General features: G+C 35.9%; 1 protein-coding gene across 1 annotated transcript in view; it reads left to right on the top strand.

Moving 5' to 3' along the window:
• LOC128656288 (transient receptor potential cation channel subfamily V member 6-like) overlaps window positions 1-25,597 on the top strand; it is a 308,929-nt gene that overhangs the window by 43,927 nt on the left and 239,405 nt on the right. Inside the window, exons 4-5 of the mRNA XM_053710116.1 lie at window positions 349-471; window positions 10,422-10,562. Coding sequence (XP_053566091.1) covers window positions 349-471; window positions 10,422-10,562 — 264 coding nt within the window. The remainder of the gene's footprint in view (window positions 1-348; window positions 472-10,421; window positions 10,563-25,597) is intronic.

Genomic DNA, 25,597 nt, shown 5'->3' with positions numbered 1-25,597 from the left:
AAAAATTGTTATATATTTTAAAAAAAGCCTTCCTATAAGCACATCAAAGAAATAAAGATATCTGTATACCTTTAACTGGACATCCAGATATTTGTTGAACTATTAACTCATGCCTACGTGACTGTTTGCTAAAATATGTCATAGTCTGCCTGTGCATGTCTATATATATATATATATATATATATATATATATATATATATATAGGGGATAGCAAAGCACAGCATTAGTAATTACTTTATTACAAGTTAAAAGAAGTATTATATGACTCTGCTAAACATGCAAAATCTACCTTCTGTTTGAATACCATTTTATTTTTGTAAATATGCTGATATGTCTTTACTACTCAGGGAACCTAGGAGAAACTATTCTCCATGCTGCTATATTGAATGGAAAAAAGGAAGTGATGAAAGTGATATTGGAACATGTGCCATCTTTAATCAATGAGCCCATGACATCCCATAAATACAAAGGTATGTTTGGGAACACTTATTTACAAGTCTGGAAAAAATATATTCATGTAAAAATTACATGCACTAATTTTTAGATGTCATTTTTTTGCATTACTGATGCCAGCTAATTGTTTAATGTGGTTAAACACATACGCAAAGTCCAGCTCAAGAGCCATAAACATTACAGCAGAGTAGAAAATGAAGACTAACAAAAGTGTACTAAATACTCATAAAAAGTTCTTTATAAGGATATGTGTGTAATTTTCGAAATCTTCGATCTTCTATTTTCCTTTGATCCTCATATAGAAAGAGAGAAAGAAATGCCACATAGCGTGATTCTGTGATTATTCAAGATGCAGAATGCGTGTTTACAAATGCTTACTCACATGAGATGGAGCTATAGCCTAGCTCAGGTTTATGCGCACACCCGGTATTATACTGTTGGGTAAACAGTTGCTTGAGCCGGATTTAGGTAAAAAGATTTATTAAAATACAAATGTAAAAAGCGTCACAAGGGCTGCAAGAAGCACCAAATATACATAGGGTTGGCAATACAATTAAGTAGTTGCTCGCATTGAGCTTATACACAGTACTAGAAACTTAGGTCAGGAGTGCAGAAACTTAACCACACAACCTTTCCATTCAGAGTCCAGCATATGTTGCTCTCCTTACTGGTGTGCAGAATCTTGGAAAGACGCCAAGGGTAAGAAACAATGTATCCGACGTACGTTTCGCAAAGGAGCTTTTTCAAGGAATGGTGTGCGCATGTCTGAAAGTCTTATTTAAGTGTTTCTGATTTATTGAGCCGGATATCCGGTATTGAGTCCTCCATTTTGGAAGTGGGCATATTTCTGATTATCCCTTCTTATCCCGCCGTTACTTGTGCACAGGAATCATAATTATTATTTCTATATATATGAGTTAAGGGCAATAGTGATTTTATCTCAATTAACATTTATAAACATCCTAACTATAAGACAATTTTCGCTAGCAGGTCTAATACATAGCGTATCATTCTATGACATTTGAGAATTCTTGTGTGACATATCGGTTTAGATCACATTATTCATCACTTGTACTCTCATACTATTTATTCATAACAAGGATATACATGTTTGAACTAAACATCACAACAAATTTGCCTTTAAAACATATCTACATAGTATCTATATAGATTAAATTTCCCACAACTAGTACTATTTGGTAACTTTCTCAGGCTATATGAAGCAGTGTGTTCTTTTCAATCAGACACAGAGTTTTATCAGGATATCGATAATTTTTATATTATCTGATTTCACTATAAAGATATAAAATGCTGGGGGAATTTTCTGATAATAGGGACTGAGTTATATCTTTATTTTTATAAGAAGTGATGTAACTCAAAATCCTTGTTAAGGCCGTTCGGTATGAAACTATCCATAATGTGGATCCATTTCATCTCAAGCCGACCCAATTGATTTTGTACATCACCTCCTCTCCAGCTATATTCTACCTTCCTAATACCAAGGAAGTCAAGATCTTCTATTCTCCTATTGTGTATTCTATCGAAATGTGCTGATGAGTGTTTTTGGAGGCCTTTTTCTATGTTGTAAATATGTTCATTTAGTCTGACTTTCAGAAGCCTAGAGGTGCGACCAATGTAAATTAAATTGCACGAGCATCTTAGTAGATATATTACGTTCTTACTGTTACATGTAATGAACTGATTAATATCATAAGTTTTATTGCCATCAACAGAATGAAATATGTTACAAACTCTTGGTCCCTTTTTCATTTTCTTGCAAGCATTACAAAACTGACACCTTCTGAAGCCTGCTTGTGGAGATGATAACCAGTTAACATTAGGGTTTATTCTTTCCACTTTTGTAATATTATGTGAAAGTTGTAATTTTAAATTAGGTACCTTTTTAAAGATTATATTTGGTTTATCCTCTATAATTTCTGACATACTAGGGTCTCTAAAGAGAATACCCCAATGTTTTTGTATAATGTCTCTGACTTCTTTACTCTGAGTACTATGTTGTAGAATGAGTCTACTTGCTGTTTTTGTGTTGTTTAATGCCGATATTTCTTTATCTCTTTGTTTGTAATGTAATAATTCTTTCCTATCTAGTTTTGCAACTTCCTCTATTTTTTCCTCTAAGAAGGCTTTAGGATAGTTTTTTTCTTTAAATCTATCTTTTAACACTTTCGCTTGAGTCTGAAATACAGTTTCGTCTTTACAGTTGCGTCTCAGACGAACGAATTGCCCCTTTGGTATATTCCTTAACCAATGTTTCTGATGACAGCTGTCAAGACTGATATAATTATTCACATCGATACTTTTAAAAAAATTTTTTGTTTTCAGTGTATTGTCCTTTATGTAGATTTCCAAATCGAGGAATTCTACCTTAGTTTTACTATGGGTCCATGTTAATACTATGTTGAACTCATTGTTTGCCAGATATTGTTTAAATTCGTCCAACTGACCTACTGTTCCTGACCAAATCAGGAACAGGTCGTCTATGTAACGACGATAGGACACCAGATATTGCGCCCAGGGGGAATTATGGATGTAGATGTTTTCCCAATTAGCCATATATAAATTGGCGTAGCTGGGCGCAAATCTGGTGCCCATCGCCGTTCCACTAATCTGAAGATAATAGTCATTGTTAAACCAGAAAAAGTTGGTCTCAAGGATAATCCTAATTCCCTCCAAAATAAAATGTAATTGTTTAGGGTCAAGGGTAGTGTCTTCTTCTAAGATGTTTTGTACTGATCTAATACCTAACTCTTTATCTATGATGGTATAGAGAGATGTTACATCTCCAGTTACTAATAGCCAATCTTTATTCCATTTGATGTGTTCAAGATCATTTAATATACTAATTGTATCTTTTAAGTACGATTTTGTATTTTTGACATATGTTTGTAAAAACGTATCTATATAAGCTGATAAATTGCTAGTATGTGAATTGATCCCATACTAGCAATTTATCAGCTTATATAGATACGTTTTTACAAACATATGTCAAAAATACAAAATCGTACTTAAAAGATACAATTAGTATATTAAATGATCTTGAACACATCAAATGGAATAAAGATTGGCTATTAGTAACTGGAGATGTAACATCTCTCTATACCATCATAGATAAAGAGTTAGGTATTAGATCAGTACAAAACATCTTAGAAGAAGACACTACCCTTGACCCTAAACAATTACATTTTATTTTGGAGGGAATTAGGATTATCCTTGAGACCAACTTTTTCTGGTTTAACAATGACTATTATCTTCAGATTAGTGGAACGGCGATGGCCACCAGATTTGCGCCCAGCTACGCCAATTTATATATGGCTAATTGGGAAAACATCTACATCCATAATTCCCCCTGGGCGCAATATCTGGTGTCCTATCGTCGTTACATAGACGACCTGTTCCTGATTTGGTCAGGAACAGTAGGTCAGTTGGACGAATTTAAACAATATCTGGCAAACAATGAGTTCAACATAGTATTAACATGGACCCATAGTAAAACTAAGGTAGAATTCCTCGATTTGGAAATCTACATAGAGGACAATACACTGAAAACAAAAAATTTTTTTAAAAGTATCGATGTGAATAATTATATCAGTCTTGACAGCTGTCATCAGAAACATTGGTTAAGGAATATACCAAAGGGGCAATTCGTTCGTCTGAGACGCAACTGTAAAGACGAAACTGTATTTCAGACTCAAGCGAAAGTGTTAAAAGATAGATTTAAAGAAAAAAACTATCCTAAAGCCTTCTTAGAGGAAAAAATAGAGGAAGTTGCAAAACTAGATAGGAAAGAATTATTACATTACAAACAAAGAGATAAAGAAATATCGGCATTAAACAACACAAAAACAGCAAGTAGACTCATTCTACAACATAGTACTCAGAGTAAAGAAGTCAGAGACATTATACAAAAACATTGGGGTATTCTCTTTAGAGACCCTAGTATGTCAGAAATTATAGAGGATAAACCAAATATAATCTTTAAAAAGGTACCTAATTTAAAATTACAACTTTCACATAATATTACAAAAGTGGAAAGAATAAACCCTAATGTTAACTGGTTATCATCTCCACAAGCAGGCTTCAGAAGGTGTCAGTTTTGTAATGCTTGCAAGAAAATGAAAAAGGGACCAAGAGTTTGTAACATATTTCATTCTGTTGATGGCAATAAAACTTATGATATTAATCAGTTCATTACATGTAACAGTAAGAACGTAATATATCTACTAAGATGCTCGTGCAATTTAATTTACATTGGTCGCACCTCTAGGCTTCTGAAAGTCAGACTAAATGAACATATTTACAACATAGAAAAAGGCCTCCAAAAACACTCATTATCAGCACATTTCGATAGAATACACAATAGGAGAATAGAAGATCTTGACTTCCTTGGTATTAGGAAGGTAGAATATAGCTGGAGAGGAGGTGATGTACAAAATCAATTGGGTCGGCTTGAGATGAAATGGATCCACATTATGGATAGTTTCATACCGAACGGCCTTAACAAGGATTTTGAGTTACATCACTTCTTATAAAAATAAAGATATAACTCAGTCCCTATTATCAGAAAATTCCCCCAGCATTTTATATCTTTATAGTGAAATCAGATAATATAAAAATTATCGATATCCTGATAAAACTCTGTGTCTGATTGAAAAGAACACACTGCTTCATATAGCCTGAGAAAGTTACCAAATAGTACTAGTTGTGGGAAATTTAATCTATATAGATACTATGTAGATATGTTTTAAAGGCAAATTTGTTGTGATGTTTAGTTCAAACATGTATATCCTTGTTATGAATAAATAGTATGAGAGTACAAGTGATGAATAATGTGATCTAAACCGATATGTCACACAAGAATTCTCAAATGTCATAGAATGATACGCTATGTATTAGACCTGCTAGCGAAAATTGTCTTATAGTTAGGATGTTTATAAATGTTAATTGAGATAAAATCACTATTGCCCTTAACTCATATATATAGAAATAATAATTATGATTCCTGTGCACAAGTAACGGCGGGATAAGAAGGGATAATCAGAAATATGCCCACTTCCAAAATGGAGGACTCAATACCGGATATCCGGCTCAATAAATCAGAAACACTTAAATAAGACTTTCAGACATGCGCACACCATTCCTTGAAAAAGCTCCTTTGCGAAACGTACGTCGGATACATTGTCTCTTACCCTTGGCGTCTTTCCAAAATTCTGCACACCAGTAAGGAGAGCAACATATGCTGGACTCTGAATGGAAAGGTTGTGTGGTTAAGTTTCTGCACTCCTGACCTAAGTTTCTAGTACTGTGTATAAGCTCAATGCGAGCAACTACTTAATTGTATTGCCAACCCTATGTATATTTGGTGCTTCTTGCAGCCCTTGTGACGCTTTTTACATTTGTATTTTAATAAATCTTTTTACCTAAATCCGGCTCAAGCAACTGTTTACCCAACAGTATAATACCGGGTGTGCGCATAAACCTGAGCTAGGCTATAGCTCCATCTCATGTGAGTAAGCATTTGTAAACACGCATTCTGCATCTTGAATAATCACAGAATCACGCTATGTGGCATTTCTTTCTCTCTTTCTATATGAGGATCAAAGGAAAATAGAAGATCGAAGATTTCGAAAATTACACACATATCCTTATAAAGAACTTTTTATGAGTATTTAGTACACTTTTGTTAGTCTTCATTTTTTATTATTTTATCACATTTATTTCACATTTTGTTTCATTCTTGTGATATCATGGTATTTATTTTCATTACAGCAGAGTAGAAAATGGGAAATTCAGTCACACATAGCTGCCAATCACTAGTCATTTCCTACCTTGAAGTTGCAATTCTTGTGGCATCCTAGTAAGACTTTACCCATATGGTTAACCACTTTGCAAGGATTAAACACCTTACTATCTTGGGTTAGTGATAAAAAAATGACATGCTCTAAGGGATTAGTGAATTTAATTATGGCATTTGAATGTCTCTTTAATGACAACGGTTTAATATAAATACAAACACACAAAAAAATAGTCTTGTATCCACTAAGGATAAAATTGGCAAGACTTTGCAACCCTTCAAGAAACCAGCACAGCTCCTATTACAAGACTAATAAGGTCATCAAAGCTCCATATTCTTCTTCTTGAAGTAATTGAAAAAATAAACACATCATACTGTGTTATTCTATAAAGCCAATCTATCACACTGTGTAGTATACATTCAAGAGCTTACCATCTCCCCAGTGACTTGGCATCCAATGATATTATTACAGAAGGAGAGGTTTTAAATGCTGTTTAGCTAATTCTAAATTCATTTGGATGCATACTAGAAGTAGTCTATGGCTTTCCGCCTCCAAAGATTTCAGTTTGATAAATGATTAATTTTATGACATTAATTTATCTAACAGCGAAGCAAATTCATTTTAGTGAATTTTTTTTAATCAAATAAAAATGATTTGTTAAAGGTGCTAGAAGGGAAGAAATAAACATAGTAGAACAAAACACATGAAAATAATGTTTTATTACAGACGGGGCCACGATTACGTTGTTTTTCAGGAAATATTTATTTGTGAATTATTTATTGTCAGGATTTGGATTTCTATTAAAACAACGTACATTTTGGTCTTGATAATGAATTCCTAATTTTATGCTTCATCACTTTCAAGTGATTTAGCATATGAGGATTATGACCCTTTAATGTGCATTAAAGTGACTAAGCATTAGTATTTGTGGCTCTTAATACCTCGTTTGTCTCATTCACACCACACATGTAGAAAAAATAAATACATCCTAGAAACAAAATGTAAGGTGAATAAAAATGCATGAAATAAAATAAGGGGTGCACATTCCAAGGAGGTTGGCGCATTGTCATTTTCATACAGTAACTCAGTATGCAGGATTTACCTTTCATCTACACATTCTTAGATGTTACTGTTTGTTACATCCAAACAAGTCCTACAGTGCAGTAAAGATTAAGTCCACTTTTACCACTTCCTTTAGAAGATGATTATTGATCCTAGTTAGGTTTTAAAACACTTAGCTGATCTCACACAGGGAGGAATTCCTAAGTGGTTATGTCTGTCTGAACATGCTTTTGTATGGTGCTTAGATTACGAAAAGGGGACCAATATAAAGATTGGTTAATTCAATATATTCCATTGAAATTTAAGAATACTGTATATTTAATCAATAAGTTTAATTTATTTTAATTTTCAAAAGTAAAGTTGTTTCATAAGAGTCCTATTGAACTGCTGGTTTTTAGAACAGTGATTGTTGGTGAAAGCTCATGTAAAATACTTGTGCTCAATATTTCAGAATTCAGATCAGTTGACTGTTTCACATGCAAATCTGCGTATGTTTTTTACAGTGAAGTCTGAGAGACCCATCTTTGCTTTACCCTATTTAGCAAAAATATACTCTATATATATTTAAAATATCAAATAAATTGTGTTGGATGCAATATGCTTATAATTCAGAACACCAAGCATTAGTCAGTATAACTGAAAAACTAAGAAAAATACAGAAAATGTCTAACAGTGTTGTATAGCTATAACTATTATTTATTGCATTATTTATTGTAGAAAATATAAATCACAAGGTAGCATATTCATACAGAGGAGGAATCCATTTGTATATAGTTCTCATTGGGAATATATCTGTCACTAACTGTGCATGCCTTCCCTAATGTCCTATTCCCAGAATGCACTTTCTGTCACTTGGCCAGTAATTACTAATTCTTTGACTCCCAATAGTTCTTGATTCAATCAAAATGTCATATTATCAGGTATTGGCCTGTGTGCAGATAAAAACAGCAGCCCTGCCTACCAAAAACCCCTCTTAAACATTATTTGAGGTATTGATGTATCTACTTGATTTGTACATGTGAGCTCATCTTGCAATGTCCAGGCTAATCTTATAGGTGAATCCTACTTTTATAGATTTTAAATGAAATTCAATAAAATCAGTTAAACTGTACACATGTTTTGGATGTGTTTACAACCTATATAGAACATATCTAATTAGGCTTATTTAAGCTTCACCCCATTAACCTATCAAAGATATTAGTAGGTTGTCCGTTAATACTAGCTATACAAGTTGTAAAGCAAAACAAGTGAAAAAAATAAAGCTTGAGCACAAATCCCAATCTTAATAGGCTGCTGCAAGATCAAGATACAAACACAATTTTCAAGCAAGAGAAAACAGTCACCTGCACACTGTCCCCAAACTTATATGAAGGGGCTAGTACCATATCTTGACTGTCCTATGTCAAGGCAAGGTCCATAAGTCCTACTCCATTTCAAAATGTGCATGTAAAATTATTTATATTGTGACTAAATATCATATCATGCTAGGTGCCATATTTTCACTACAAATACTATAAAATGAAATATGATATACTTCCCTACACCTACAAATGAGCAATGCTTTAGCAAGCTTGTGACATTTCCTTTGTTAACAATATCTGCTTAGCAACATCATTTATTGATGTCTCTGTCAATCAGAGGAAGTGTTGCTTTGACACACAAGAAGATGAGAAATTCAAACAAAGTAATAGAAAATAACAAAAGGAAGATTCCTTTAAAGAATATAAATTGAAACTGATTTAATTTCATGCAAAGAATGCTTTCACATCATTAACCGTCGGTCTTTCATATGCATGACAGAAATGTGTTTAAAGTGCCTTTTAAAGGGACATTTATCTGTTGGATACAACTACAATAACATGTTTGCTGCACAAAATGCTTTTTTTTTTCTTTTTGTGCCTGCGTCTCTCTTCAAAACTGTTTTATATTGTAACCCTTAAAAAATGCTGGTTAATGAAGTTCTGCATGTTCACAATAGGCGCTGTCATGATGGAATTTAAATATTCTTGTACCCTGTGACACAAGTTGTGCACAGTCAGTGATATTGATCTTCTTGACAAACCTTATCATGCACTTCAGTTTAGCATGCACAATGCACAGCAGGAGGTCTACATTCTCTTTATTACCACTGAGTCTGAGAGCTTTTTATATTTGTTACTTTAAATGTTTTAACTATGCAAAAAAACTGTAACTCTACTGCTTTCCAAAATGCAAAGTACAGCTGTCAAAAAGCAGATAATGTATCTGATCTGTAAAAGTTAATTGGAATCTTGTTAAAAATTGCATGCTCTATCTGATTAATTAAAGTTGAATTTTGACTAGGCTGTCCCTTTAATGACAGTTGCAGGTATAGGAAGAAAGCAGTATCATGGTGAGTAGTAACCACACAACTGTAGTTGTGCTCAGCAGTTTAGTGCCACTTTAAGTAATCTTTTCTCATAAGCACATTTTCTGCAGTATGAGGAACATACAGCAGAAATCTGTATCAATAAATAAATTTTCCCTACATTAGTAACAACTAGTAAAATAGTGATCCATATGTAGAAAGCTACACATATATACTGCACATTCCTTACATTCCACCATTTCCCAGGAAGGAAGAACCGAGTTACACAGTGTTGCGTTACATGAGCAGATGGTGAGAAGGTAGAGAAGAGTAGTGTGGGCTGATAGTACTGATTTGTGGTATTTTAATTAGTTTATGCTCAGATGATGTATGGCTTATTAAAGACTGTTTGCTAATAAACTATTTAAGTGAATAAAGGGTTGTATAGTGCAGACAAATGCAAATACATTAATCAGCAGGATTTTCAGCAGCCATTGTGATTTTTCTTGCTTACTAGGAACTTTTTCAGCCCCAACACATACTTTATAATAAATTATGTTCCCTCTTACAAACTGACAAGGAGCATGTGTTGTTCTCTGCCTTTTTATGGGTTGGCCAACTGTTAGCCATCTTTTATCCTTCAATTTCCAACAGTTCCCCAGAAACAAAGAAAGACTTCATGTGATAATGACAGTCAGGTACCATAAACATTATGAGTTTTAATATAGATATTTTAGTATACTATATATGCCTTGCTCTTTCCTAGGTGAGACTGCTCTTCATATAGCCATCCTCAAACAAGATGTGGAAACTGTCACCTTGTTACTGAAATGTGGTGCAGATGTTATCAATGCTCAAGCCTCTGGTGCTTGCTTCATACCTGGAATTGACTGTTTGTGCTACTTTGGTAAGAGACTGTTTATTGCATATTAAAAGGACATTAAACATTTTGAGGTTACAATACACTTTCATTATTTAATTTGCCCCTTTTTTTCCTGTAATGTGACTATAAGTTTTCCAAGTCTGACAAATGTGCACAACACACATCACAAACCCAACCCTGCAACGTATCTTACCCTAATTGGCCTTGCAAGAGATTATCAGAAAATAACAAATGAACAATGGAACTTTTACTAACTAAATGGCTGTGCCTAGCTGTTTCTACTCAAGTAAATCCAGTTTGGCTCCTCAAAACAAAGCAAACTGTAGGTGGGGTTTAGCTGTAAAAAAACCCATTTCCATCAATCATCAATCTCATTTTTCACATCCACCTAGTAGTATGTTAATTTATTGCAAGATAGCAGAAAAACTGTAATCACAAGGTGTTAACTGTGCATTTAATACTAACTTTACTTCACATGTTCCAATATGCTTACTGTTGACTATTTACTAATCCCTTGAAAAAGATTATGACGACTTTTCTACAAAACTCATTATTAAAATCTATGAGAATTTTTGTTTGTCTTTAGATAAGGGTTTTTAAGCAATTTGATTATACTTTTCTAAGGAGGTATGCTAATAACTTATAAACAATATTTAATAATATACAGAAATTTATAATTTCACTGAGATCACAGAAAAAAAAAATCCACTTTAATCTAAAAATTCCCTCTACCTTTTCAAGATGATTTTATTCTATGCCATGTATAACATAGAACATAAAATTTAAATACATGCATATATAAAGACTATGGGCCAGATTACAAATGGAGCGTTATTTAATTCTCCTGCTTGAGCATTACTCTGCAAGAAGTAAGCTTTTTACACACGTTGGATTTTCACTCTCATGTAAAAAAACTAAATAAGAATTTTGCACGCCCGATAATGTATTCTCGAAAAGAAAACACCCTACTTGCACACAAACACGATCACATATTCCCAAGTGTGCCAATCCAACATAAAAATATGAATGTTCTTCACATAGAAGAATATGTGCTATTTATTCATAAATACATTTTTATATATATAGATGCTTTTTGCACAAATATATATTTATACCTATATATACATGATTATATATAGGTATACATATTTACAGGTATAAATAGGAATATCTATTTATAAATACATAGAACATGTTCTGCTATGTGAAATATTTACAGTAAATACACAGTATAACACTTTATTAAAAATGAATATTGCATTAATATGCTTTTACATGTTTTCTTCTACTTAACAGCAAAGTGCTCCAAAGAAATTGTGTGTATGCCTGTAAAGACTCTCTTGTTCAAACAATTGTGGATAAAGGAAATCCACCAAAAGAATCAAATCTAGCACTCTATGCCCAGACTAAAAGGCAAATGATTTCCAGTAGAAATTAAATATAACTTTTATTGAGTTTATTAAAATAAAGTACCGAAACATACATACAAATGGTTAAAATTGAAACTGTGAGGCTACAACTGGATATACGGTATAAATGGTAATGTGACATAGTATCTGGCCTTAAAGGGACAGTCAACCAAGAATTGTTATTGTTTTAAAAGATAGATAATCCCTTTATTACTCATTCCCCAGTTTTGCATAACCAACACAGTTATATTAATATACTTTTTACCTCTGTAATCACCTTGTATCTAGGAACCTTCTTCCAGCCCCCTGATCACATGACTGTGACTGTTTATTATCTATTGTCTTAAATTTAGCATTGTATTGTGCTAGATCTTAAATAACTTTCTGTGCCTGAACACAGTGTTATCTATATAGCCCACATGTACTTTCTGTCTCTTTGTGTTGAAAAGAGATTTAAAAAGCATGTGATAAGAGGCAGCCCTCAAAGGCTTAGAAATTAGCATATGAGCCTACCTATGTTTAGTTTAAACTAAGAATACAAAGAGAAAAAAGCAAATTTGATGATAAAAGTAAATTGGAAAGTCAATTAAAATTAAAAGTCCTATCTGAATAATGAAAGTTTAATTTATACTTGACTGTCCCTTAAAATAAAGGTGCACCACATCACCTAACTAATATCTATTGTATTAGAGCCAATTCTTCTAGAATAAGTGGGTTGAAGGGAGTTAAATTGCAGAATCACAGTGGGGTGAAGGTGATTACATGGGTATAATTACCTAAGATTGCAACATGTGAGCCATAAGTGGCTAGAAAATAATAGGCTGCTAACAATAGCCAACTAGTGTGTCACAATAAATCCTCTGTGCACTAAAGCCACACAAAATGCTCAGATGAGTGTACAGTGTACTTAACACTGCTATGTTAGCAACCATGAATCATTAAGCACATGTAGTATGACATAAAGGGCTATTGTGACGGACTCCCCGCTACCCCGACTGGGTAGCGCCGTTGACCGGGTCCTTCCTCTGCCTGGAACAAGTGGCTATGTAGCCCAGGAAAGTGATTCTAACAGGAGCCCACCCAAATAACTAGACAGACTAGCATTCAGGTGAAACAAGAACTGATTTTATTGAAAACACACACTCCTTTTATACAGACAGCTCATCTTGATTAGACAGGGAGACAATGCCACAGTTTTCCCGCCATTCCCGCCCCTCCAGATTGACCGGCGCCTCCATAGCAACCATAGTATCACAGAATCCCAGGACACAGTGGTGACGGTTTTGGGGTGATCTCAGGGGAGTGGCAGCACTTGATTCGTTATTGGGGAACGGAGATACAGCCCATTGAAGTTATGGGGGTAGGGGTGCCCAAAACCCTTGGTTCCCAAAGCAGCTCCCCTATCGTAATTCCCCCACCTCTTGTCCTCCCTAGGGGCTACTAATCCTCAAAAGAGCAGAGCTCTGGGGCACATGGTTGCTGGAGCGACCAGGGGTAAAATTAAGGTGTAAAGCAGGACTGCAGGTGTCCTACTGTCCTGTGGCCAACCGGGAGTTCCAGGAGCCCAGCCGCCCTAGGAGGGTTTTCATGGTCATACACCAGCTTTTCACAAGACAAGCAAACCAAAGCTTCCAGGGATTGTGGTTGCTCTGAGGAGCCCAAAACCACTGAGAAACAACAGGGGTGAGGCTGTTGGGGGGTGGGGGAGGTAAGGGTTCAGCCCCTGCAGCCCAGTATCCGTGACAGCTATGATGTTATTGTTGTGCAGCTATCACCTGGTCTAAGTTCATCCAGTTGTTGGGAAAAATAAGCGCTCCAAGCCCAGAAGTATGTAAAAAATTCACTGCTCAGTGACCAAGTGCATAGAGCACGTAACGTTTGCTGTTTTTTGTACCTGTTCTACAACTTGTTTTTGCACTTTAGTGCTTACCACTTTTTATTCAATTTTTGTATGTTTTTTAACTGTTTGGAATAAAAATTGAATTTTTACATACTTCTGGGCTTGGAGCGCTTATTTTTCCCAACAACTGGATTAACTATTACTTTTTTGTGCGTGTGCAGAACGCACTGGGAACATTTGTTTGCCGCCCGAGGATATTATTCACATATCTACTACCCTCACTCTATCAGTGCCTATAACAATTTGGAATCCATAACTACATACCCCAGGGGTGCTCCGTTGAGCAGGTTCATTTGTCTTTATCACCTGGTCTAACATGTATGACCCTCAACAGATAGTGACAGTACACTTGGGCCACATGGAGCAAGGTGTGTAAAGAAAATATATTGATACTTCTTTATCAGTAATAGTGTTGTGCTTGAACATGTGTGGTATACAATGCATATAGGTCATAGATTGTGGAAGATTAGCTGCATAACTGCAGTCAAATAATGTTCCACTGTCAGCTTATTATTATTGCGCTTATTACTGAACTTATACAGATGTCTAGGCTAAATGAAGATCTCTAATAATAGTCACTGGAGGTTATGTAGACAAATGACTGCATGATAGCAGCCAACAATGATATCCAGTTCAACTTCAAATCTTGATTATGCGTTAGCAGTCTTATAAGCAAAGTGGGCGTCAACCGTCTTGATACTGGTGTGACTATATTAATTGGCACAGGGAAAATTGGATACAATGTACCGTGTATTGTAATATCGGCCAAACAACCGATTGTCCCTGTGTTGTGAGTCAATTGATTGTATATTGCGTAATTATGGTATCAGATGGGATTAACATGTAATGTGTCCACCACTTCATCAAAGTATAATAATATTATTCAACGGAATACATGACTGTTAACCTATTTGGTACTGGTGTGACAGAGGTCCCCTGTCATATCGTGCCCATATGTATTAGATCAGTTCTAAGTACTCTGGAAGGCAGGTTGCAATCAAATATGTAATAAGTGAACAATACCCTATTAGTGTAGCATCAAAATAAATACGGATGGAGAAATATAAATCTAATGTGAGCTGCTATAATCATACATTCCCTAGCCTCTGCAGCATCGCCGTGCATGTGAGCTGGTGAAGTAAAGTTTGCTTGTAACTGATGAAGTTTCACTGATCAAACAGAAGACTAAGGACTAAATATGACACCTGCTATTGGCATCCCACTTGGCAAACATAGTTGCGCTAGTAAATTAAATTGAATTAAAAGTAACTTAAGGTAGGCTCAAAAGGAGAACCTCAACAGTTAAGAAACTAAAAAACATCTGTGCTGCTGACGCATTTCGCCTGTTCGGTCTTTCTGCCTGTAAAGATGTATATACTCAAATACATAAATACATCTGTATATATATTTATATATATGTATATATATATATATATATATATATATATATATATATATATATATATATATATATATGTGTGGGGGGGGGGGTTGGAATTTGGACAGAGTGGTACTAAAAATCTTTTCCATTGTTTTCTCTAAGGGCCCAATTCTCTAAAGCTCCCTGGTCTGGTGATATTCTATAAAACACCTTCAGCTAGATTACGAGTTATGTGCGCTATAGGGAAATTAACAAATGCAACAAAAGATGTGTTATTTAACCCCCTATAGCGCAGCCATTACAAGTTTTCAAACAGCCGGCTTGTGCGTGTGATATGGTTGCATTGAGCTCTATACCGCACACAATATAAGTGCTCGTGCACGCTTTCCCCATAGATATCAATGGGGAGAGCAGGTCAGAAAAAAGCCTAACACCTGTGATCGCGGAATGAAAAGCTCTGTAACGCAGCCCCATTGATGTCTATAGGGAAAAATAAAGTTATTTTTAAACCTAACACCCTAACAGAAACCCCGAGTCTAAACACCCCTAATCTGCTGCCCCTGACATCACCGGCACCTACATAATGTTATTAACCCCTAATCTTCTGCTCTCAATATCCCTGCTACCTAAATAAAGCTATTAAGCCCTAATCTGCCATCCCCAACATTGCTGTCACTATACTAAAGTTATTAACCCCTATTCTCCTGCACACCAACATCGCCCACACTATGATAAATCTATTAACCCCTATTCCGTCGCTCCCCGACATCGCCGCCACTAAATAAAGCTATTAACCCCTCAACCGCCAGCCCCCCACATTGCAACAACCTAAATTAAACTATATATTAACCCCTAAGCCTTACCCTAACACCCCCTAACTTTAACATAATTAAATAGAGCTAAATTAAACGTACAATTATTAAATAAATAATTCCTATTTAAAACTAAATACTTACCTGTGAAATAAAATTGTATTGTAGCGAGCTTAGGAATTATTTAAATTTTACAGGTAAGTTTGCATTTATTTTAACTAGGTAGACTAGTTAGTAAATAGTTACCTAACTAATAGTAATAGTACCTAGTTAAAATAAATACAAACTTACCTGTGATATAAAACCTAACCTGCCTTACACTAAAACCTTACATTACAAAAAATAAAAAACACTAAGGACTCGATTTATCAAAGCCCTACGGCTGCAAGTTCTCACAAGAACTCGCTCGCCATAATTTAAAAAGCAGCTGGCACCAGACCGCCGCTTCCCTAACCTCTTCTCCACCTCTAAGGTGCCGAAATTCAATCTCCGCGGTCGAGTCCGACCGAGGAGATTGACAGCTCCTGCATGATTGACTCTGCGCGGGCAGGGGGCGGGATTGCACACGAGCGCAAAATTGTGCTTGTGTGCAATGGTGATTACCTGTGGGTAATTTCACCCCGCCACAGACGAGCTGAGGCGTACAGGGGCACGTATACGCACCCCTGTCCGCCTCAGCTTTGATAAATCTAGCTCTAAAATTACTTAAAATTAAAAAACCTACCATTACAAAAAAATAACAAATGAAATGATCAAAACCAATGAAAATTATTCCTATTCTAATACCCTTTAAAAAAAAAGAAAGAAAAAAAAAAAGCCTAATCTAGAATAAACTACCAAGGGCCCTTAAAAGGGCCCTTTGTAGGGCATTGCTCTAAAGTTAACAGCACTTTTGCTACAAAACAAAACAAACACACCCTAACAGTATACACACCCCCACCCCCCAAACCCACAAAATAAAAATAAAGTAAAACCTAATCTACCCATTGCCCTGAAAAGGGCATTTGTATGGACATTGCCCTTAAAGGGGCATTTAGCTCTTTTTCCTGCCCTTAAAAGGGCATTCAGCTTGTTTATGAAATGCCCAAGCCCTAATCTAAAAATAAAAACCCACCCAAAAACGAAAAAAAACAAAACAAATTTTCTTTCATGTAATTAGCAAGAGTCCATGAGCTAGTGACGTATGGGATATACATTCCTACCAGGAGGGGCAAAGTTTCCCAAACCTTAAAATGCCTATAAATACACCCCTCACCACACCCACAAATCAGTTTTACAAACTTTGCCTCCTATGGAGGTGGTGAAGTAAGTTTGTGCTAGATTCTACGTTGATATGCGCTCCGCAGCAGGTTGGAGCCCGGTTTTCCTCTCAGCGTGCAGTGAATGTCAGAGGGATGTGAGGAGAGTATTGCCTATTTGAATTCAATGATCTCCTTCTACGGGGTCTATTTTATAGGTTCTCTGTTATCGGTCGTAGAAATTCATCTCTTACCTCCCTTTTCAGATCGACGATATACTCTTATATATGTACCATTACCTCTACTGATTCTCGTTTCAGTACTGGTTTGGTTTTCTACAAACATGTAGATGAGTGTCCTGGGGTAAATAAGTCTTATTTTCTGTGACACTCTAAGCTATGGTTGGGCACTTTTTTATAAAGTTCTAAATATATGTATTCAAACATTTATTTGCCTTGACTCAGGATGTTCAACATTCCTTATTTTCAGACAGTCAGTTTCATATTTGGGATAATGCATTTGATTCAATCATTTTTTCTTACCTTAAAAAATTTGACTTTTTCCCTGTGGGCTGTTAGGCTCGCGGGGGCTGAAAATGCTTCATTTTATTGCGTCATTCTTGGCGCTGACTTTTTTGGCGCAAAATTTTTTTCTGTTTCCGGTGTCATACGTGTCGCCGGAAGTTGCGTCATTTTTTGACGTTCTTTTGCGTCAAAAGTGTCGGCGTTCCGGATGTGGCGTCATTTTTGGCGCCAAAAAGCATTTAGGCGCCAAATAATGTGGGCGTCTTATTTGGCGCTAAAAAAATATGGGCGTCACTTTTGTCTCCACATTATTTAAGTCTCATTATTTATTGCTTCTGGTTGCTAGAAGCTTGTTCACTGGCATTTTTTTTCCCATTCCTGAAACTGTCATTTAAGGAATTTGATCAATTTTGCTTTATATGTTGTTTTTTCTATTACATATCGCAAGATGTTCCACGTTGCAACTGAGTCAGAAGATACTTCAGGAAAATCGCTGCCCGGTGCTGGAGCTACCAAAGCTAAGTGTATCACTTTTGGTATCTGTTCCTTCAGCTGTTGTTTGTATTAAATGTTATGACAAACTTGTTAATGCAGATAAAATTTCCTTTAGTACTGTTACATTACCTGTTGCTGTTCCGTCAACATCTAATACTCAGAGTGTTCCTGATAACATAAGAGATTTTGTTTCTAAATCCATTAAGAAGGTTATGTCTGTTATTTCTCCTTCTAGTATACATAAAAGTCTTTTAAAACTTCTCTTTTTTCAGATGAATTTTTAAATGAACATTATTATTCTGATACTGATAATGGTTCTTCTGGTTCAGAGGTTTCTGTCTCAGAGGTTGATGCTGATAAATCTTTGTATTTGTTCAAGATGGAATTTATTCGTTCTTTATTTAAAGAAGTATTAATTGCATTAGAAATAGAGGATTCTGGTCCTCTTGATACTAAAACTAAACGTTTAAATAAGGTTTTTAAATCTCCTGTAGTTATTCCAGAAGTGTTTCCTGTCCCTGATGCTATTTCTGAAGTAATTTCCAGGGAATGGAATAATTTGGGTAATTCATTTACTCCTTTTAAAACGTTTTAAGCAATTTTATCCTGTGCCATCTGACAGATTAGAGTTTGGGACAAAATCCCTAAGGTTAAAGGGGCTGTCTCTACTCCTGCTATATTTTTAGCGGATGTTGCTGCAGCTTCAACTTTTTGGTTAGAAGCTTTAGCGCAACAAGTAACAGATCATAATTCTCATAGCATTATTATTCTATAACATGCTAATTATTTTATTTGTGATGCCATCTTTGATATAATTAGAATTGATGTCAGGTATATGTCTCTAACTATTTTAGCTAGAAGAGCTTTATGGCTTAAAACTTGGAATGCTGATATGTCTTCTAAGTCAACTTTGCTATCCCTTTCTTTCCAGGGTAATAAATTATTCGGTTCTCAGTTGGATTCTTTTATCTCAACTGTTACTGGAAGGAAGGGAACTTTTTTACCACAGGATAAAAAATCTGAGGTAAATTTAGGTCTAATAATTGTTTTCGTTCCTTTCATCACAACAAGGAACAAAAGCCTGATCCTTCATCCTCAGGAGCGGTATCAGTTTGGAAACCTTCTTCACTTTGGAATATATCCAAGCCTTATAGAAACCCAAAGCCAGCTCCTAAGTCCCCATGAAGGTGCGGCCCTCATTCCAGCTCAGCTGGTATGGGGCAGTTTACGTTCTTTTCAAAGAAATTTGGATCAATTCCGTTCACAATCTCTGGTTTCAGAACATTGTTTCAGAAGGGTACAGAATTGGCTTCAAGTTAAGGCCTCCTGCAAAGAGATTTTTTTCTTTCCCGTGTCCCAGTAAACCCAGCAAAGGCTCAAGCATTTCTGAAATGTGTTTCAGATCTAGAGTTGGCTGGAGTAATTATGCCAGTTCCAGTTCTGGAACAGGGGCTGGGGTTTTATTCTATCTCTTCATTGTACCAAACAAGGTCAATTCCTTCAGACCAGTTCCGGATCTATCAATATTGAATCGTTATGTAAGGATACCAACATTCAAAATGGTAACTGTAAGGGCTATCCTGCCTTTTGTTCAGCAAGGGCATTATATGTCTACAATAGATTTACAGGATGCATATCTGCATATTCCGATTCATCCAGATCACTTTTAGTTTCTGAGATTCTCTTTTTTAGACAAGCATTACCAATTTTGTGGCTCTACCGTTTGGCTTAGCATCAGCTCCAAGAATTTTTACAAAGGTTCTCGGTGCCCTTCTGTCTGTATTCAGAGAACAGGGTATTGGCATTTCCTTATTTGGATGATATCTTGGTACTTGCTCAGTCTTCACATTTAACAGAATCTCATACGAATCGACTTGTGTTGTTTCTTCAAGATCATGGTTGGAGGATCAATTTACCAAATAGTTCTTTGATTCCTCAGACAAGGGTAACCTTTTTAGGTTTCCAGGTAGATTCAGTGTCTATGACTCTGTCTTTGTCAGACAAGAGAAGTCTAACATTGATATCAGCTTGTCAAAACCTTCAGTCACAATCATTCCCTTTGGTAGCCTTATGCATGGAAATTTTAGGTCTTATGTCTGCTGCATCGGACGCGATCTCCTTTGCTCATTTTCACATGCGACCTCTTCAGCTCTGTATGCTGAACCAATGGTGCAGGGATTACACAAAGATATCTCACGTTAAATATCTTTAAAACCGATTGTACGACACTCTCTGACGTGGTGGACAGATCACCATCATTTAGTTCAGGGGGCTTCTTTTGTTCTTCCGACCTGGACTGTAGTTTCAACAGATACAAGTCTTACAGGTTGGGGAGCTGTGTGGGGGTCTCTGACGGCACAAGGGGTTTGGGAATCTCAGGAGGTGAGATTACCGATCAATATTTTGGAACTCCGTGTAATTTTCAGAGCTCTTCAGTCTTGGCCTCTTCTGAAGAGAGAGTCGTTCATTTGTTTTCAGACAGACAATGTCACAACTGTGGCATACATCAATCATCAAGGAGGGACTCACAGTCCTCTGGCTATGAAAGAAGTATCTCGAATTCTGGTTTGGGTGGAATCCAGCTCCTGTCTAATCTCTGCGGTTCATTTCCCAGGTATAGACAATTGGGAAGCGGATTATCTCAGTCGTCAAACGTTGTATCCGGGTGAATGGTCTCTTCACCCAGAGGTATTTCTTCACATTGTTCAAATGTGTTAACTTCCAGAAATAGATCTGATGGTTTCTCATCTAAACAAGAAACTTCCCAGGTATCTGTTCAGATCCCGGGATCCTCAGGCGGAGGCAGTGAATGCATTATCACTTCCTTGGAAGTATCATCCTGCCTATATCTCTCCGCCTCTAGTTCTTCTTCCAAGATTAATCTCCAAGATTCTGAAGGAATGCTCGTTTGTTCTGCTGGTAGCTCCAGCATGGACGGATTCTTTTTCGGATGGCCTCTTGCTAACCGTGGGCTCTTCCGTTAAGACCAGAGCTTCTGTCGCAAGGTCCTTTTTTCCATCAGGATCTCAAATCTTTAAATTTAAGGGTATGGAGATTGAACGCTTGATTCTTGGTCAAAGAGGTTTCTCTGACTCTGTGATTAATACTATGTTACAGGCTCGTAAATCTGTATCTAGAGAGATATATTATAGAGTCTGGAAGACTTATATTTCTTAGTGTCTTTTCATCATTTTTTCCTGGCATTCTTTTAGAATTCCGAGAATTTTTTACAGTTTCTTCAGGATGGTTTAGATAAAGGTTTGTCCGCAAGTTCCTTGACAGGACAAATCTCTGCCCTTTCTGTTCTTTTTCACAGAAAGATTGCTAATCTTCCTGATATTCATTGTTTTGTACAAGACTTGGTTCGTATAAAACCTGTCATTCAGTCAATTTCTCCTCCTTGGAGTTTGAATTTGGTTCTGGGGGCTCTTCTAGCTCCTCCTTTTGAACCCATGCATTCATTTGGACATTAAACTTCTTTCTTGGAAAGTTTTGTTTCTTTTGGCCATCTCTTCTGCCAGAAGAGTCTCTGAATTATCTGCTCTTTCTTGTGAGTCTCCTTTTCTGATTTTTCATCAGGATAAGGCGGTGTTGCGAACTTCTTTTGAATTTTTTCCTAAGGTTGTGTATTCTAACAACATTAGTAGAGAAATTGTGGTTCCTTCATTATGTCCTAATCCTAAGAATTCTAAGGAGAAATCATTGCATTCTTTGGATGTTGTTAGAGCTTTGTAATATTATGTTGAAGCTACTAAGTCTTTCCGAAAGACTTCTAGTCTATTTTTCATCTTTTCTGGTTCTAGAAAAAGCCAGAAAGCTTCTGCCATTTCTTTGGCATCTTGGTTGAAATCTTTAATTCATCATGCCTATGTCGAGTCGGGTAAAACTCTGCCTCAAAGGATTACAGCTCATTCTACTAGGTCAGTTTCTACTTCCTGGGCATTTAGGAATGAAGCTTCGATTGATCAGATTTGCAAAGCAGCAACTTGGTCCTCTTTGCATACTTTTACTAAATTCTACCATTTTGACAGTTTTTGGTAGTAAAGTACTTCAGGCAGCGGTTTCAGTTTGAATCTTCTGCTTATGTTTTCATTAAACTTTATTTTGGGTGTGGATTATTTTCAGCAGGAATTGGCTGTCTTTATTTTATCCCTCCCTCTCTAGTGACTCTTGCGTGGAAAGATCCACATCTTGGGTAGTCATTATCCCATACGTCACTAGCTCATGGACTCTTGCTAATTACATGAAAGAAAACATAATTTATGTAAGAACTTACCTGATAAATTCATTTCTTTCATATTAGCAAGAGTCCATGAGGCCCACCCTTTTTGTGGTGGTTATGATTTTTTTGTATAAAGCACAATTATTCCAATTCCTTATTTTATATGCTTTCGCACTTTTTTCTTATCACCCCACTTCTTGGCTATTCGTTAAACTGATTTGTGGGTGTGGTGAGGGGTGTATTTATAGGCATTTTAAGGTTTGGGAAACTTTGCCCCTCCTGGTAGGAATGTATATCCCATACGTCACTAGCTCATGGATTCTTGCTAATATGAAAGAAATGAATTTATCAGGTAAGTTCTTACATAAATTATGTTATTCCTATTCTAATACCCACTTTTTTAAAAAAACACCCTAAAATAAAAAACCTAATCTAGAATAAACTACCACTTTTGTAGGGCTTTGCCCTAAGTTAAGCAGCTCTTTTACCTGAATAAAAATGCAAACACCCACTAACATTACAACCCCCCCCCCAACCCACAAAATAAAAAAAATCTATCTAATACCTAGCTTTTTGTTAGAGTTAGTTTTTTTATTTTGGTGGGTTGGTTAGTTGGTGGGTTTTACTGTTCAGGGGGTCTTTGCTTTTTTTTTTTACAGGTAAAAGAGCTGTTTAACGTAGGGCGATGCCCTACAAAAGGCCCTTTTAAGGGCTATTGGTAGTTTATTGTAGGCTAGGGTTTTTTGTATTTTGGTTGTGCTTTTTCTTTTTATAGGGCTATTAGATTAGGTGTAATTCTTTTTTATTTTGAATAATTTTGTTTGTTATTGTTTTGGAATTTAGTTTTTGTTATTTTTTGTAATTTAGTATTTTCTTTTTTTGTAATTAGATAGTTTGTAATTTTTAGAGTAGTGTTAGGATTTTTTTAATGTGTATTTTAGTTTAATTTAATTGGTAGTTAGTTTAATTTTAGTTTAATACTTATATTATTTTAATTGTTAGTTTAAACTTAATTTTTTTAATTTGACTAGTAAGTTTTAATTTAATTTAAGATAGGGAAATTGTAATTTTAATATAAAGTTAGGGGGGCGTTAGGTTTAGGGGTTACTAGTTTAAATTAGTTTATTGCAAATGTGGGGGGCTTTCGGGTTAAGGGGTTAATAGGTTTATTATAGTGGCGGCGGTGTAGGGCTTAATAACTTTAGTATACTGGGGGCGATGTGGGCGGACGACAGATTAGGGGTTTATAACTTTAGTATAGTGGCGGCGATGTCGGAGAGCGGCGGAATAGGAGTTAATAACTTTAGTATAGTGGCGACGATGTTGGAGAGCGGCGGAATAGGGGTTAATAAATTTTATTAGTGGCGGTGATGTCAGGAGTGGCAGATTAGGGGTTAATAACTTTAATATAGTGTTGTGATGTGGGAGGGCCTCGGTTTAGGGGTTAATAGGTGATTTATGGGTGTTTAGTGCACTTTGTAACAGTTTAGTTATGAGTTTTATGTAACTGTTTTTTTGCGTAAAACTCATAACTACTGCTCTCAGATTGCAGAACAGATCTTGTCGGTATAGGCTGCAACGCAAGCTTTTTAACCTAACCGCAAAACTCGTAATGGCTGCGCTATGGAAGTCCCATGAAAAAACTTAATTTTTACGTGTGCCAGACTGACGTTGCGTTACAGACTAAAAGGCTTGCGGTACAGCTATACCGACAAGACTCGTAATGGCTGCGGTGCTGTTTTAACGCTGAAATTACAAATTTTTCAGCTTTAAAACACGAACGCAAAACTCGTAATCTAGGTGTATGTCAGTTCTACAGGGCTCCTCAGGGATTGTTTTAGAGGAAATGTTTACCTTGGTAACTGTGTATCTCATTATGGCAAGCTCACAAATATGCTTTAAGTGAACAAGAGACAGTTACTTTACAATCTAATGCTTAGTAAAATAAAATAAAGATTTCTCTCCATGCCAATGAGTTTTTGAGAATTGGGCTTTAAGTATTTGGCTCATTTTCTAAATTGAGATAAGATAAGGAGGATTTTTTGTAAATATAGCGATATAAGCTAATGAGGTGTTCTCTCCCTACAAGCTCAGCCCATTTCATTTGGTTGTTTTATCAGAAACATCTATTTGACATACAAAAATAAACCTAAAGGATCAGTTTCCCCATACAGTTTATATTAATTTTTTAAGCCATTGGAAACACAATAAGAAGAAGCTAATTTTACCGTATCTTGTCCATTTTACCTTCTTAAATTTTTGGACCCTGGCTATTAGTCTGAATAGATTTGGGTACTATTAAAACAAGACAAAGGGATTATACGGTCATGCTTCCTAAAGATCTTATCATATAAGTGTTAGTTGGAGACAAAACTTGAGGACCAATCAGTGCCCAAGTAATCTCTGAGATAGGCAGTCATCCTTTTTTTTTTTTTTTTCTTTTTTAAATGATGCTTAGCATCAGCGGCAACAGTGTGCTGGCATTGCCCATTTAAGGCTTCATTGTCTTTCCTCATAAGCACTGTTTTTTAGACCAGGTACAATTTTAATGGGCCTCCTTTGAGCAGTTTCACATTTAGGGCTAGATTACAAGTGGAGAGCTAAATTATCGTGCACCTGCAAACAGACAAATTTGTCTATGGGAACTGTGTGTTTCCTGTAAATATATGTATATGATTATATACATATATATTTATGTGCTAATATGTGTATATACACATATTAACACATAAGTATATATATATGTATATATCCATATACATATATATATTTACAAATTGCTGCGCTACTTACCCACTGCGCTACTCGAGTTCTCATGCCGCTTGTCACGTCATTAGAAAGAGGCTCCCATTTAAGCCTATGGAAGCGTTCCCAGCAATCCGAATGTGAGCTAGCATTCACATTGCTTTCAACTTGTAATACCAGCGCACATTAGCATGCTCTGGTATTACTAAGTGGATCGCTAATATCACTTTCAAGAAAGCGATATTTAGCGCTACACTTGTAATCTGGCCGTTAATATTTGTCAAATACTTGTGAAAGAATGAAAAGCATAGTTTTTGTTACATTGTTGTAAAC

Source organism: Bombina bombina, chromosome 4 (genome assembly GCF_027579735.1).
Source record: "Bombina bombina isolate aBomBom1 chromosome 4, aBomBom1.pri, whole genome shotgun sequence".
NCBI lineage: Eukaryota > Metazoa > Chordata > Amphibia > Anura > Bombinatoridae > Bombina > Bombina bombina.
The sequence above is the reverse complement of the archived record's forward strand: the minus strand, read 5'-3'. Positions and strand labels throughout refer to the sequence as shown.